This window comes from Marmota flaviventris, chromosome 3, assembly GCF_047511675.1.
Source record: "Marmota flaviventris isolate mMarFla1 chromosome 3, mMarFla1.hap1, whole genome shotgun sequence".
NCBI lineage: Eukaryota > Metazoa > Chordata > Mammalia > Rodentia > Sciuridae > Marmota > Marmota flaviventris.
Window position 1 is genome coordinate 51119656 of NC_092500.1, and position 15239 is coordinate 51134894.

The 15239-nt window shown below is 37.5% G+C and overlaps 1 protein-coding gene across 2 annotated transcripts; it reads left to right on the plus strand.

The window, feature by feature from the left end:
• Positions 1–741: 741 nt before the first annotated feature.
• Positions 742–10661, plus strand: Llph (LLP homolog, long-term synaptic facilitation factor). 2 transcript variants are annotated; one of them, XM_027928449.2, is made up of 3 exons: positions 742–842; positions 1702–1913; positions 5956–10661. In XM_027928449.2, the coding sequence occupies exons 2-3, from the start codon at positions 1709–1711 to the stop codon at positions 6123–6125; spliced, it is 375 nt and encodes a 124-aa protein (XP_027784250.1). In that variant the 5' UTR covers positions 742–842; positions 1702–1708; the 3' UTR covers positions 6126–10661. The 2 variants fall into 2 exon arrangements, with proteins under 2 accessions (XP_027784250.1, XP_027784254.1); XM_027928453.3 differs by lacking the exon at positions 742–842 and adding an exon at positions 897–1279.
• The last annotated feature ends 4578 nt before the right edge of the window (positions 10662–15239 follow it).

Consider the following 15239-nt stretch of genomic DNA (forward strand, 5'->3'; position numbering starts at 1 on the left):
GGCTTCACAGAGATGTCTACATTTTAAGGTAAGAGAAGTTACCAATTGGGCTCCGCAGGAGGAGGAATAAAAGGGGAGAAGAAGCTCTCCCTGGCTCAGGCGTTGTCCTTGAAGGGTTAACTTGCCCAGAACAATAAAAGAAAAAAAAACTGCTTTTATGTGAACTTCTGCAGACTGTGAACTTCTGAGTCCCTCCCCTTATATAGTGGGTATAAAATTCTGGAACTACTGACCTCGGGGTACAGGGTATTGATTGATTACAGCAAAAGCTGTGCCCTCTGAACCTGGCTGCAGTCAAATAAAACTATCTCCTGCTATCTTAGGTGCCTTGCCTCATCTGTCCCTACAACAAGATCATAAACCAAGATGGGAGTGAGTTTCCAGGCTGCAAATAAGGATGACCTCAATACATCTCTGAAAGAACACGTGATCTAAGATGATTGGCTTTAAGCAACCTCTAGAGTACCTGGTGCCAGTGAGGTCAGCTTTTAAAGGTGGGCTTTGCTCTACCTGGGTGCACAGTTCCCAGGCGGAATTCACTCCCTGTGATAAGTTCCGGGTGCTAATGCGCCCACTTCCCAGAAGCAGGTAAACACACGTCCAGACCGCTGACTGGAACTGGAACGCAGTTTAGAATTGGCTAAATCCTACTTCTGTACAGTTATGGGACCAGCCAGGGTTCAAAGTCTGCGCAACCCTAAAGCAGAAGGCGTGTCAGCGCCTGCCCCGCCTCTGAAGCTTTAGCGGCCGTACTGTCTCCCGGCATGCACTGCGCTCACCGGCCGGAAGCCGGAAGTTGGGGGCTTCCATTCGGTGGCGTGCTGCTTGGAAAACGTGATCTTGTGAGTTTGTTGTTGCGTCTTCCCTCCGGGGAACAGTGGGGTGTGAGACCTGGGGCGTGAGACCTGGGGCTTGATTTGCTGCCTGTGGAAAATTTCGTGCCAAGCTTTGACCCTCTTGCGCCATGTTTGATCTCTTCGGTGTGAAAAGCCAGGACTCGGTCAAGGACGAGAGTCCCTGGCTCCTGATGGCGGCCCTTTGACTTCCTCATTTTCTGTGTAAAATGAAGCCTTTTCTTGTCTCTCAGTCGTGCTAAGGTTAACTTTGACCCTCAAAGACTATTCCGCAATCCTGTATGCTGTCCCCCTGCCGGGCTTGGGTCCTTGTAGACAAGGTGGTCAAGTAGGTTTGTGATTGCTGGCATTCGTGTTTTGGTATTCAGCTAGTCACCCTTCATCCTTTACTGTGCGTGAACTGCTGTGGACTGAGGAATTCAACGGTGAATACAATCTGTAACCTCTACTTTCCTGGTACCCACATTCCTTTGGAGGGCAGTTTGTCAAAGTCATTTCCTAATTAGTAAACTTAAGATGGTGATGCTCTTTGCATTTGGGGGGAAATTACTCTATTTTGTAGGGAAACCAAGGAGGTTTCAGAATTGGCTTTATTTACAGTTTGCCTTTGACCGCTAGGAGTTTGATTTAACGTTCTTAATTGTTATTTATTTAGTGACAATAGGAGCCATATTGACCCTCACATAAGTTGCACATTAAGCTGTCATAAATCTTGAAGAGTGAAGAGTTTATCTTCTATTTTTTCCTGTTTTGTAGAGAAATACCTGGTGTCTTGATTTCCCAAGTATATGCCTTTTTTTAGTAGTAAACAATTTGCTTTTGAATGTATATTTTTGTTAACTGCCAGGTAAAAGATGGCTAAAAGCTTACGGAGTAAGTGGAAAAGGAAGATGCGGGCTGAAAAGAGGAAAAAGAATGCTCCGAAAGAGCTCAACAGACTTAAAAATATTCTCAAAGTTGGCAGTGATGTTTTAATGAAAGATGTTGAAGAAATAGCAACTGTGGTGGTACCTAAACATTGCCAAGAGAAAACGCAGAGTGTGGTGAATGATGAAAAAGGTGAGTTTATGTGCTTTATTAAAAAATATATATATTAGTTTCTTTTTGTGGATTTTTTTTTTTTTGTAACTGCTCTGTGCCTACCTTCAAATCTGCTCACGTTTATTATTGAAGTCTACATTGCTACAAGAAATTCTGTGCTAAACTTTTAAAACCAGTTCATGTGGATAGTCATATTGTGGATTATTCAAGATGGATCTTGTGTAATTAAACAATAATCTGCTTGAGGAGTAGATGATACTACAGGAAACAAACCTAGACTTGTTGGAAGGGTGCACAATTCAGTCAGTCCCCACAGAATAGAAAGAGGGCTTCTTTGCAAGCTTAACATACTGTGAGTCTTATGTACTTATCAGTTATCCTGAAAATTACAGTTTCACTGGATTTTATTTTCACAAATTCCAGGGACCTCTGTGTCTTAACCATAGTCTTAAGGTAGAGACTGTATAAGGTGCTAGTTTCAGCAGAGCAAAAAGTTTCTTGGATCTCACATCCTAATGCACCAATTTGGCAGCAAGTTGAATTAAGCACTCTCAGCATCCATACTCTAATTTTTTTTAAAAAGAGAGAGAGAGAATTTTTTAATATTTATTTTTTAGTTTTCGGCAGACACAACATCTTTATTTGTATGTGGTGCTGCGCACATGCCAGGTGAGTGCACTACCGCTTGAGCCACATCCTCAGCCCAGCATCCATACTCTTGAAATAATGTTTATGTGGTGTATATGGTCAGGGAAGAGAGCAGTATTCTTCAACCTTACAATCCTAAAAGTTTCCTTTCCCATTCTTCAAAATGACCATTTTTAAATTTTCTCTTTCTTCTCAATCCCTCTCCCTACAGTATACTATTCAGTTGCACTTAGTACATTTACAGTTTTATGTAACCATCATCTCTAGTTCCAAAACATTTTCACCATCTAAAAAGAAACCCTGTACCTATTAAAGAGCCTTGAACCCTATGCCTCCAACAACCACTAATGTGCTTTGTGTCTTTATGTACTTGTTTTGAATATGAAATGGAATCATACAATATGCAGTCTTTTGTGCCTTTCTTTTCTTACTTAGCATAATATTTTTGAGTTTCACCCATGTTGTAGCATATATCAATACTTCCTTTTTAAGTTAATAGTCTGCTTTGTATACTGTATTTCATTTATCCATTCATTTTATCCATATCCATTTCATTTGGGTTGCTTCTACCTTCTCACTATTATAAATAGTGCTCTTGTGAACATTTGTGTATAAGTTTTTTGTTTTTTTTTTAATGCCTGCTTTTGTTTTTTTGGGGGGTGGAATATACTTATAAATGGCAGTGCTGGATCATATCATTCTTTGTTTATTCTTTTCCACCTCAGCCACACTATTTTACTTTTGCACCAGCAATGTACAGGGTTAGTGTCCCACAATTTTGATTTGTATTTCCCTAATGACTAATAAAGCCAAAGATTTAAAAATCTGTATGCCAGATTCCCATGCACTCCTGAGTCTTGAATTGTTCCTTTAATTTTCTTTTCTCTCCTGTTTCTCTTTTCTCTCCTCTCTTTTCTTTCGTTATATTCTGTAATTTCCTCAACTTTATTTTCTAGTTGTTGTGTTATTTAATGTTACTAATTTTCTTTTTAATATTTTTTTTATTTTTATTTTTTTAAGTTTTCGGTGTTTTGTATGTGGTGCTGAGAATCGAACCCGGGCCACACGCATGCCAGGCGAGAGCGCTACCGCTTGAGCCACATCCCCAGCCCTAATGTTACTAATTTTCATTTCCAAAGTTTTTTCCCCCCTTTTATTGTTTAATTTGTATAACCTCCTGTTCTTAATGGATCTATATTTTCTTTGATCTCACTGGGGGTATTAATTATAGTTGTTTTTGAAATTTGGATCTACTGTTTGCATCATCTATCTTTCTTTTGGGCTTCTCCCTATCTCATCCCCACCCTTCTGTTCCTAAATTTTTATCTCTATCTCTATATTGGAGGTTTTTCGCAAGTATCTGGTGATCAGTACTCATTGCTTGTATTTAAGTGAGGCACTAATATGATGATTGGAAGCTGGAAGGAGTGAAGGCATGGAGGAGGGTCTATTAACTGCTAGACCTGTAGAGTCATTGGAGTGAACACAGGAGGTCCTGTTAGGAGATCTCCTATGTCAGAATTTATGGCTCTTTTTTCTCATCATCCTCAAAGAGGCATTCTCTCATCCATCTCCTGCCTAGGGAATGTCTAGGGAATGCCCTCATTCTTAGAGTATTTCAGGAGCTAAATGGGGACAGGACTGAGAGTGAGGAGAGTCCCACTTAGTAATCAAGATGGTTCTTTATCGCTGCCCTTAAAGTTCATGTTCCTTATTTCTATTTTTTCAGCTGCCTACCCAGTTTCTTAAGCCACAAAACTAGTAGTCATCCTTTCTTTTTTCCTCTATATCTAAACCATTAACAAATCTTATTTATTATTTCAAAATTTCAGCAGAATCTATTTTTTTTCCTTCATTCATCTTAATTCAAATGACTATTGTTATGGTTTGAATGTGAGGTGTCCCCCAAAAACTCATGTGTGAGACAATGCAAGAAGGTTCAAAGTAGAAATGATTGGGTTATAAGATGTTAACCCAGTCAATGAATTAATCCCCTGATAGGAGTAACCGAGTGGTAATTGAAATAATAGGGTTTGTCTGGAGGAGGTGGGAATTGGGGTGTGGTTTTGTGGTATATATTTTGTATATGGAGAGTGGAGACTCCTTCTGTTTCTTGATCACCAAGTGAGCTGCTTCCCTCTGTCACATACTTCCCTCTGATCACCATGATGTTCTGCCTCATCTTGAGTGGATTAAGATCTTTGAAACTGTGAGCCCTCAAATTGTTCTGGTCAGATCTTTTAGTCACAGCAGCAAAAAAGCTGACTAAAACAACCATCATCTCTTGCCTATACCATTATAGTAACCTTTTTGCTTCTGTCTTCTTCAGCTTTTTCCTTTTTGGTTTATCTTCTACATATTACCCAGTGTGATCTTTTTAGAATATAAATCAGATTATATCACTGGCATGCTTAAAATCTCAAGTCTTTTTTCCATGTTCTTAACAGAACCTACCTAAAGTAATCACTCAACTACTAGTTACTGAGTAACTATTAAATACTAGCACTATTTTAGGCAGCATGGAAACAATGGTGACTATCAAATATAACATCAGGTAGTAAATATGATAGAAGATCTTGTATAACTTGGTTAAGTACATGAGAGGGACATTCTGGGCATGTTCCTTACCAGCTAATAAGATTAGTGGCAGATATGCCATAGCATAGTTTCATGGAACTTCAGCCAAGTTCCCTGTTAGTAGAGCTGGGTCTCTGGGTATTGCCTGGTTAGAAGTGTGGCAACCCCAGCACACAGCCCCAGGATGTGTCCAGGTCTTTCTTCTCTGTTGTATGCTTATCTTTGTTACCACAGCCTGCTGTTGAACCATTCCATTGACTTCATTTAAGTTCTTTCTAAGTTCATTAAAATTTAGTTCAAGTTCATAAGAAATGGCCAGTCATTCCTCATCATTTACTTATAAGACCTGTCCATTAGAAGTATGGGTGCACTTCTTACTGGCTCAACTGTCTTATGTAACTCAAGGAATCACTTAATATGAGAATTCTTATTGTAAGCATTCTTACAATTGTAAGCATTCTTACAATTCATATGTGCTCAGAACCATACATTTATCCACTAATTCAGTAGCTCAAAGCCATAAATCCTAATGCTTCCTTTTTGACTTTATTATTCCAAAGCACAATCAGGACAACATTCTTTAGAAAGTTCCTCAGTGAGTAAATAGATGGTGCCTATAGTTACAAACACTTAGGTCATTCATGATTATAGTAATATATAGCATGTGTCTGATTTTGTCAAGTTTGCTGTGAGGAGTTTTGTTTGAGTGAATGAGAGCATTCTAGAAAAGGGTTTTCTGTAGTTTCAGTCTGCCTTCAGTTCTGATAGGCACAATGCATTCATATGCTTTCACGGGGTAAGTGTTAATAGTTTCTCCATATTTTTTTTTATTCAGATGACATGAAAATGGAGACTGAGATTAAGAGAAACAAAAAGACTCTTCTAGACCAGCATGGACAGTACCCTGTGTGGATGAACCAGAGGCAAAGAAAAAGACTAAAGGCAAAGCGAGAAAAAGGAAAGGGGAAGAGCAAAGCAAAGGCAGCAAAGGGTTTGGCCTGGTAGACTCTTAAAACTTGAAGAATTCTACATGGGACAGATGTTTGATTGGAGAATGTATACATTGATTTTGACTGTCACTAAATGAAAACTATTCATTTTCATATTTTAAGTTGACTTTTTGTCTTCAATTCAAACCCAGAATAACCCCTCAAGTTTGTTTTAGGAACTTGAATAAAGTATTTTCTTTAGTAAATGAAAGGTATATTGATGTTTTAATTGGATGTCACTCAATATCTATATACTATAAGACATCAAAATTCTGTCAAGAATTAATATGGTTTACCAGGTGTGTTGGAACACACATGTGATCCCAGCAGCTCAGGAGATTTAGGCAGGTGGATCACAAGTTCAACGACAGCCTCAGCAACTTAGCAACTGAGACCATGTATCAAAAAATAAAAAGGTTTGGGGTGTGGCTTAGTGGCTGAGTGCCCCTAAATTCAATCCCTGGTGCCAAAAAAAAAAAAATTGATGTGGTTGTAATTGTTGGATCTTACAACTTGGTAAAATCATCCAATAAAGGTAAAACGATAAACTGACAAATTTGAGCAAACTCAAATTTAAAAAGCTATTATGTGGTTATATTTTTTAAAAATGTGACATCAGTGGGTCTTATAAATAGTACTAGATTGAAGTTTTGATTTCTGTAATTCAGAATAAAAGATATTTTGTGTGTAAAACTTTGATCTTTTCTTCTTTTGTACATTATGAAGGTTTCCCAGTACTAGAGAAGACCAGAAATTTCCATTAAATTTTTTAAAAGTCTTAGGTGGAATATGTGAATTTATACAAATCAATGTTTCAAATTAAAGTACCTCAAATTTTTCCTAGAAACTTACTTAATGTTCTTCAGTTTTAATATTGTGTAGCCTAAATATAATATAGTACAGCTTTCCCAGCGTATGTTTTTCAGAATCCACTTCTCCAGGTGCTTTTGGGAGAAAAAAAAAATTTGTGGTCACATCAATTTGGGTAATGCTATATACCCAAAGAATGACAGGAAATGTTACTTTATTATTATATGGTCTTATATAGGTCAGTTTCTGAGAAATAGAATACACTATCGAAAATGTTGGTACTATAATGGAAGTTAGTTTTAGTTAAATATCTTGCTATAATTTGCTAATTTCAGTCAACTTTAATTAATCTAAATTTCTCATTTCCTCTGAAATTTCAGTCTAATCAGATTAATAATTTTATTTGTTTACTGACATAATGAAATATTTATTGAGTACTTCCTTTGTGCCAGGGACTTTTCTAGGTACTGGGTAATATTATTACCTGGGTACGTAGAACTGAGAACTGTGCACCTGCTCAGAAGACGTTAAATACACCAGAAAATCAAGTGAAGGGTGAAAATTTTTAGAATAAATTCACTTGGCCATGAGGTCACAAACTGTGCCAAGAGTCCTAGGAGGCTGGGGCACAGTATAGATAGATAGGATATGACCAAAATCCTATAGAATATTGGAATCTATAAAATTTAATGCCAGTAAAATAATTGAAGTTATTTTAATAGGCTTTTCTTAATTAACTATTTCATTTCAGAAGTTAGTGGATAACTTCAAATATTTAAAATAGGTTGGACATGTAGGTCAGTGATAGAGCACTTGCCTAACATTCATAGAGTCAGGTTCAATCTCCAGTACCACATACACATACACACAGAAATTTAGACTGACGTTTCAAAAGTAGTGCAGGGTGTGATAAATCGAGAAGTATAGTATAGCACTTATATCTATTATTAACTTATCTTTTTAAAAAAATTTTTTTAGTTGTAGATGGATATAATACCTTTATTTTATTTTTATGTGGTGCTGAGGATCAAACCCAGGGCCTCTGCATGTGAGGGGAGCACACTACTGCTGAGCTCAACCCCAGCCCTTTATCTTTTTAAAATTTGTCCTCTTAATTTGACGGATGTTTTCCAGAGAACTGTAAAACCACCAGGTGGAGCTCAAGCTAAATACCAAATCATTTTTGGAATTAGGTTGAGCTATTGCATTAGGAATTGAATGTAAAGTTGTTTTTTTTTTTTAATTCAAATATTTAAGAATAATCAAAATAGCATAAAGTATTAAATCATTTAATTCATCCAGCAATCCTGAGTTGGGTGCTAATATTCTCTCTTTACACAGAATGAAACTGAGGCACACAGGCCATGTATACAAAACCAGGAGACCTGCGATTCAAATTCAGGCAGCTGGGCCCTAGAGCCTATACTCTTAGAATGACAATCTGCCTCTTCAGGATGCCCAAAATTGCTAAAAGAAAAAGGTGATTTTAGGGTAGAACACTTAATTTTTGGTTCAACCCATGATGGGTTAGGTTGATACAGACTCAGGATCAGATAAAGAGCAGACTTTAGTAAAGAAGTGATTCATAGAATGCTCCTCAAACCTCTGGACCTAAAACAGATTGGATTTCCCTAAGAAACTCTTCATTAGGAATGGACCTACCTTTTCCAAAAGAAGAAGGTATGGCCATGATCATCATTGCACAGGCTGCTACTGAAAAGAAATGTGAACTGCAGTTGAAGCTCTAAGTAGTGGTTTTGACCACATTATTTTTTCTGTTGTCAAATTAATGTAGATGCCTATCTTTTTCCACTACTTTGCATGCTATATAAAGTGTGCAACAGTATATATTTGCTTGTTAAGAAATTTGAATGTTTTCAAAATTTGGACCTACATATCTAGGATTTTTAGAAGCTGGAGAAGAAAAACTATCTGGCTATAAATGACTTGATTCAACCATCTGAAATGTACTGGTGGGTGGTGACAGAGACAATGGTGTATAGTTTAGGCTAGTGAAGTGCTAGTCACAAAATAAAATTAGGGGCCTCTAAAGAGACATCAAGGAATTGCCAGATCTATCTATCTATCTATCTATGTGTCTATCTATCTATCTATCTATCTATTTATTTATTTTGTACCAGGGATTGAACTCAGGGGCACTGAACCACTGAGCCAAATCCCCAGCCCTATTTTGTGTTTTATTTAGAGACAGGGTCTCACTGAGTGACTTAGCGCCTTGCAGTTGCTGAGGCTGGCTTTGAACTTGTGATCTTCTGGTCTCATCTTTCAGAGCCACTGGGGTTATAGGCATGCACCACTGTGCCTGGCCAGAATTGCCAAATTTATAAGCACTACAATTGAAATTCAGATATTAGACTTGGGTAATCTTACTAGCTAAGTGGCTGGCAGATTGATTCAACTATGTGCTAGGCACAAATATAAATAATTCTTTTTTCCTAGTATTTGCTGGCATATGAGAACACTATTACAGCAGACACATACCTGTTTTACAAGAAAGGGTTTGTGGGTGAGGGATGACCTTTAAAGGCTTACAAGAGTTTAAAAGCCATTCTGCTGTCCACAGGGGCTATCAGGCAGCTAGAAGGACCAGAGCCAAGGTTGGGCCTTCTTAGGAAAAAAATGCTAAAATTTACATAGTTGAATGTCAAAGGTCTTTCACACCTATTTTAGAACAGGGAAACAACACAATTTCATGTCACGTAAGACTCATTCATTAGGGTAGTAGTAAACAACAACAAAAAGGGCCAACATTTAGAGAATGCTTATTGTGCTAAATTCACTTATATAAAACAAAGAAAGGTGTGGGAACAATACTCTTATCCCTAATTTCAGATTAGAAAACCGAATAGGTAGTGCAACTTTTAAGTAGTGAACAAAACTGTTCTGAGTATAGAATGAATACCTATGATGCAAAGTCATAAAGAGGGCCTGACTGCATCTAAAGAGGAACCTTGTAATCAAGATAACTGGGAGAAGTAATGAGCTGAAGTGGGAGTAGTACCCTGTCAAGCTCAGGCTGGAAAACCAAGTGAAATATAGTAGAATGGGTTCAAATATTGTACTTGGAATTCAGGTCAAAAGTTGCTGACATTCTTTTAAGCCAAGAAATTCCTTATATAAAAATGTTGTATTTGAAATGTATTGGGTTTATTTTGCTCTATTCAGTCTTTTGGTGCTACATGATTGTAGACTTAAGTATCTTTTTTTGATGGAAATAACAAAATCTGAAATCTTAATTTTATTAATGTTAAGTCTGGTACTCATTCAACCAAGTTTCAAATTAAAGTATGGAAAAAACGTTATAAACATCTGCTTTAAACAATGAATGGGGTAAAGACTTTCGAATTTTAATTTAAAGAATAGCATAGCTTTATAATATATTAAGTTTATAATATGCAGAATGTATTTTATTTCCTAAAGCGATGAATTGTCTTGGCATTATGCTATCTTATGAAACACTTTCTCACTCTCACATTGTGTCTTTGTAGTTTTCAATATCAGCAAAAACCTTTAAGTGGTCTTAGTTGGGTGTTGTGTATCATTGTACAGTAACTGCTAGTACATATGGAATTTCTGATCCGTGTAATAAAGTACATTTGTCATGGATCTTGTGATCTGCATACCTTTCAGCCGTTACTTCATAAATCTGTTCCATCGGAAAACTGCTTTGTACAGCAATGGTTGAAGCTGCTTTTAATAAACTAATATTTTGTGTCTTTTATATGTAATCAACAGGGAATATTATAGACTTGTGCCTCTGTGGAGAAACATTCCACTAAACTTCTTTTCTCTTGACAATAATGGAAAAAAATAGCTCAGGAAAAGCACAGATGTTCAAGAACATATGTTGTTTGCTCCTCAGTCAGCTGAGGATCTTTTGTATAGCTCCAGATTTTTTCCCCCCAATGCTTCAGAGAAGAAACCATTTGAGGTGTGTGATGGGGAGAAGACAGTTACAAATTTCATTGAGAGACCAACATTGGGTGCTATTTGTCAAAATTCTCAAATGCCTCAACTTGCTCCCACAAAGAGATGATATTCTTGAACAGAACTGAAGGCAGTTGGCCAAAGATTGGTCATTTCCACATGCTTCCCTCTTCAGATGTAAGCACTCTACTCTTCTTTTAGTTTTCCCCCAAACTTTAATTTACCAGCATCTTCAACAAAGCAGGTATTTAATCATTATTAAATACAAAGTGGTTGCCTCTATGCCCTCTTCTACCTTGAGTTATTGGATAAGGGCTGTTCTTTCTTGAGCTGTAGAAATCTCCACAGCTGAATCTGAAATCTCAATGAGTCAGATCTCGACAGCCTGGGCAATTGTTTATTAACGTATGTACAGGAAAATATTCTTGGAAAAATACTTTATAAAAAAAAGGAGCTATGTGCCTTAGGTGAGGTTGGTATGAATGTCCTTTATAAGCCTGTGAATCTTTAAGAAGACTTGCCATAAAGAGAATGGAAACCAGCTGTTCCAAATCTCCACTGAGGAAACAGGTTTTAACTAGCAGAAAGGATTTAGGTTAAATGTAAAGAAGAACTTCCTGAATGTGAGCATTATGTAAAGCCAGGTATGGATTGAAAAGAGGCTGTTGAATTGTCTCTGGAGGAGATATGAGAGAAAGAAACGGAAGGGGACAAGCACAGAGATCAATACCCATTTAATTAAGGTAGTTTCAATGTAACTCTACCCAATGGTCTTGAGTGGTTTATTCTCCTTTCCCACACCCACATCTCAGGTTATGAGGTGCACAAGGTCAAAACTGAAGACCATGCTTCAATCCTTAGAACCAAAGTGCCAGAGTACTCCCAGGTCTGGAGATTCTGTTCATATAGTTCTTAATTGAAAGGTAATGGCAAGGTGTGACGAATGGATGAAGACACTGATTCATATTAATTTCCCACCCTTGTCTTTAAAGACCAGTGCACACATTGAGCTCACAGCAGAGGAATCTGACATTGGCTGAGGAATGGCTATGATGGCTGTGTCATTGCTGGGTATGCTGCAGCTGACTGTTTTGACCAGGAAATCCCCAGCAAGATCAAAAGGTCTCAGCTCAGACTTGGCACTTGGAATTCTAAAAGCAAAGACTGAAAAGACAGGAAAAAATGGACACTTTTCTTTTTCTTGCTTCCTGGCCCACACCCTGCTCCTGCCTCCATTTGGCACTCTTTCCACCCCTTTACTTTTCATCTTTCACCTTCCATCTTTTTTTCTTGCATTTTTTAATTGTTTTGAAAAAGATTTTAAGCTGTGAGTCAAACATTTTTTAAAACCACTGAATTCAGTTATACATGTTTTTTGTTTTTTTAATGATCTCTAGCAATTCTCCTTATGGACCAGTGACCACGTTAGAAATGGGTTTCCTGCTTGTTATTTTTCTTCACAACTTGACTACTAGTTTCTCTGCATTTCTCTTTTTTTCTTTCTACATTGGCCTCTTCAGTATTACTTTAATTTCCTCCTTGGGCTCAAGCCACTGATGAGTAGTAAAACCTACTCATTAGGTTTTTCTTCCTCTTCCTCTTCATTCTCATCTCCTTTTAGCTGGATTCAATATGAATAGAAAGTATGCTTTCCAACAGGGGTAGGCAAACGTGCTGATCATCTATTCTTGCAAATAAAGTTTTGTTGACACATAGCCACCACCACTTTTTCATGCACTGTCTATGGTTACTTTTGTGGTACAATGGCGGAGCTGAGCTGGGCCCAGTAGTACATGTCTGTAATCCCATCGGCTCAGGAGGCTGAGGCAGGAGGATTACAGTTTCAAAGCTAGCCTCAGCAATTTAGCAAGAATGTAAGCAACCTAGTGAGAACCTGTCTCAAAATTAAAACATTTTTAAAAGGGCTGCGTATGTGGCTTAGTGTTTAAGCAACTCCTGGGTTCAATCCCTGGTACAAAAAAAAAAAAAGGTGGAGCTGAATAATTGAGACCCAGACCTTTCAATGGCCTGCAAAGCCTGAATTATAATCTGGCTTTTAGAGATAAATTGCTGACTCCTGCTTCAAAATAATGTCTGTATTTAGTAAATGAAGGTTATCTTTATTTGAGAATTCAGGTGAGTTGAATCTTATTTCTCCATCCTGAAGCATTTTGCATTTGGAAGTCCCCCCACCCCAACTTTCTAGCTTGAAGGCAATTGTGTCCAAAAGAAAAAAACTCACTGAGTATCAAAGCACGTGTTTTAGTCAGCTTTTTTGCTGCTGTGACCAAAATACCTGACAAACAATTGTAGAGGAGGAAAAGTTTATTTGGGGCTCACAGTTTCAGAGGCCTCAGTCCATGGACAGCCATCTGCTCTGGGCCCGAGGTGAGACAGAACATCATGGCAGAAGAGTGTGGTGGAAGGAAGCAGCTTAGGACACGAGAGCCAAGAAGCAGAGAGGGAGCTCTCTCCCCTCACCAGGAACAAAATAAATAACCCTGAAGGCACACCGCAATGACCTACCTCCTCCTGACACACCCTACCTGCCCATCTCACCACCCAGTTAATCCCTTCAACTGGATTAACGCATTGGTTAGGTTAAGGCTAACATAACCCAATCTTTTCACTTCTGAATGTTCTATTATTGTCAAATACATGAGCCATTGGAGGACACCTCATAGGTAAACCATAACAACAGGCAGGTGGCACCAAAAGGTTTTCATTGTGTTGTGTCTGTGGGTTTAGGTGTGTTACCCACCTGCTAACAAAGATGATTTTGTTGTAAAGATTTTCGCAAATCTCATAGCTGACTTCCTGAAAGTTTACAAATCATTTTTGAAAATGTTAAATTCTGGAGAAAGGATTCTGTTTTAATTTCATATGGCACCTAGAATACTGACACGTGTAATGGCATTCCAATATAGTTTGATTAGGTGGGTGGTCTGGCTGAAAATATTTTACACAAATTCACTTACAGGTTGGTTTCATTAATATGAAATTAATATAGATTAAAATAGTCATAGCATTTTAAGGCTTGGAAATACTGTAGAGATCACCCCTATTTTAACCCTGGGCTTTTTAGCAGAGAGGAAATAAAGACCAATTTTCCCAAGATATTCTTAGTTTGTGGGAAAGTAGTCCTGGGGCCCAGGTTGCTGTATTCTCACACCAATCTTTTTTCTAAACCATAAATCAGTGATAACTAGCCACAGAATTGGTAACATTTGGACTAATGTGAAAATCAATTTTATTCTTTTCTATAAAAAGAGAAGCTGCTAAATGAAACTATGATGTGTAACTAGTGATCTTTTTTGCAGGTCTATTTCTTCTGTAATTAATAACCAAACTTTTCCCATTGGTGACTGTGCTCTTTGCCTCACAGTGTATTTGAATGAAAACAAAATAAAAATAAAACAATAACCAACCTCTCCTTATCCCCTATCCCCACATAAAAGATCAGATTTTTAATATCTACTTTATTCATTCTAATTCATCCTGTGTGGTTGTCAATTTCTTTCTCTTTTATAATTTTTATTATCTTTCCTCATAAAAGTAACACATGTATATTGTAGAAAACTTAAAACTCAGGAAAGTCTAAATGAAATGAAATCACTTGTAATCCAACCACCCAGATGATGTATAGCTGTGTGTATATTTTCATAATTGTTTTAAGACTGTATAATTTTATATCCTGCTTTCTTAACTTTATAGCGTGAGGATTTCCCCCATGACGCTGGGGATGTTTTAAAAGTGTTATTTGAAAAGTTACCTCATAGTCTATCTTGTGGAGAAACTATACATTTTCTTATTTGCCTTTTGGACGTTTAAGTTCTCTTTCTGATTTGTTTTTGGTTTTTTGCTATTAAAATACTTCTCTGTAATATTAGTGGCCTGACACTCAAGTCTAATCATTATCTGATTATATTCTTGTGGGAGAGTTCTAAAAGGGCATGAACTTTTCTGAAAAAGCTCAGATCCATGTTGCCAAACTGATTTCCCCCCAACCCAAAATAATTATTAATCCTTCCAGGAGTGTAGTAGGGCCTATTTGGAGTACCTTTGAAGGGCTGTAAAAGAAACCTTTTAAAACATTTCTTTTAGTATGTTACTTTCCTGCTAGGAAGCTTCCAGTGACTGCAAGATGGGATTCTTAGTATACCCTCTTCCATTTCTTCACATCCAATTGATCTCTCAGCCCCTGCAATCTAGCTTCTGCCTCCATCTGCCTACCTAGAGGCATCAAGGAAACAGCCTGGAACTGGACTGAGTCAGGAAATGAGGATTCAAATCCCAGTCCTGCCACTTACTAGTAAAAGACCTTGAGCAAGTAACTTAGTTTTGTGCCTGCTTCCTCAGCTTTAAAATGGAG

Coding starts and splice junctions, on each gene's coding strand:
- Llph (XM_027928449.2), top strand. CDS start 1,709: ATGGCTAAAAGCTTACGGAGTAAGTGGAAAAGGAAGATGCGGGCTGAA. Junction 1,914..5,955: donor TGTGGTGAATGATGAAAAAG/GTGAGTTTATGT, acceptor TTTTTTATTCAG/ATGACATGAAAATGGAGACT.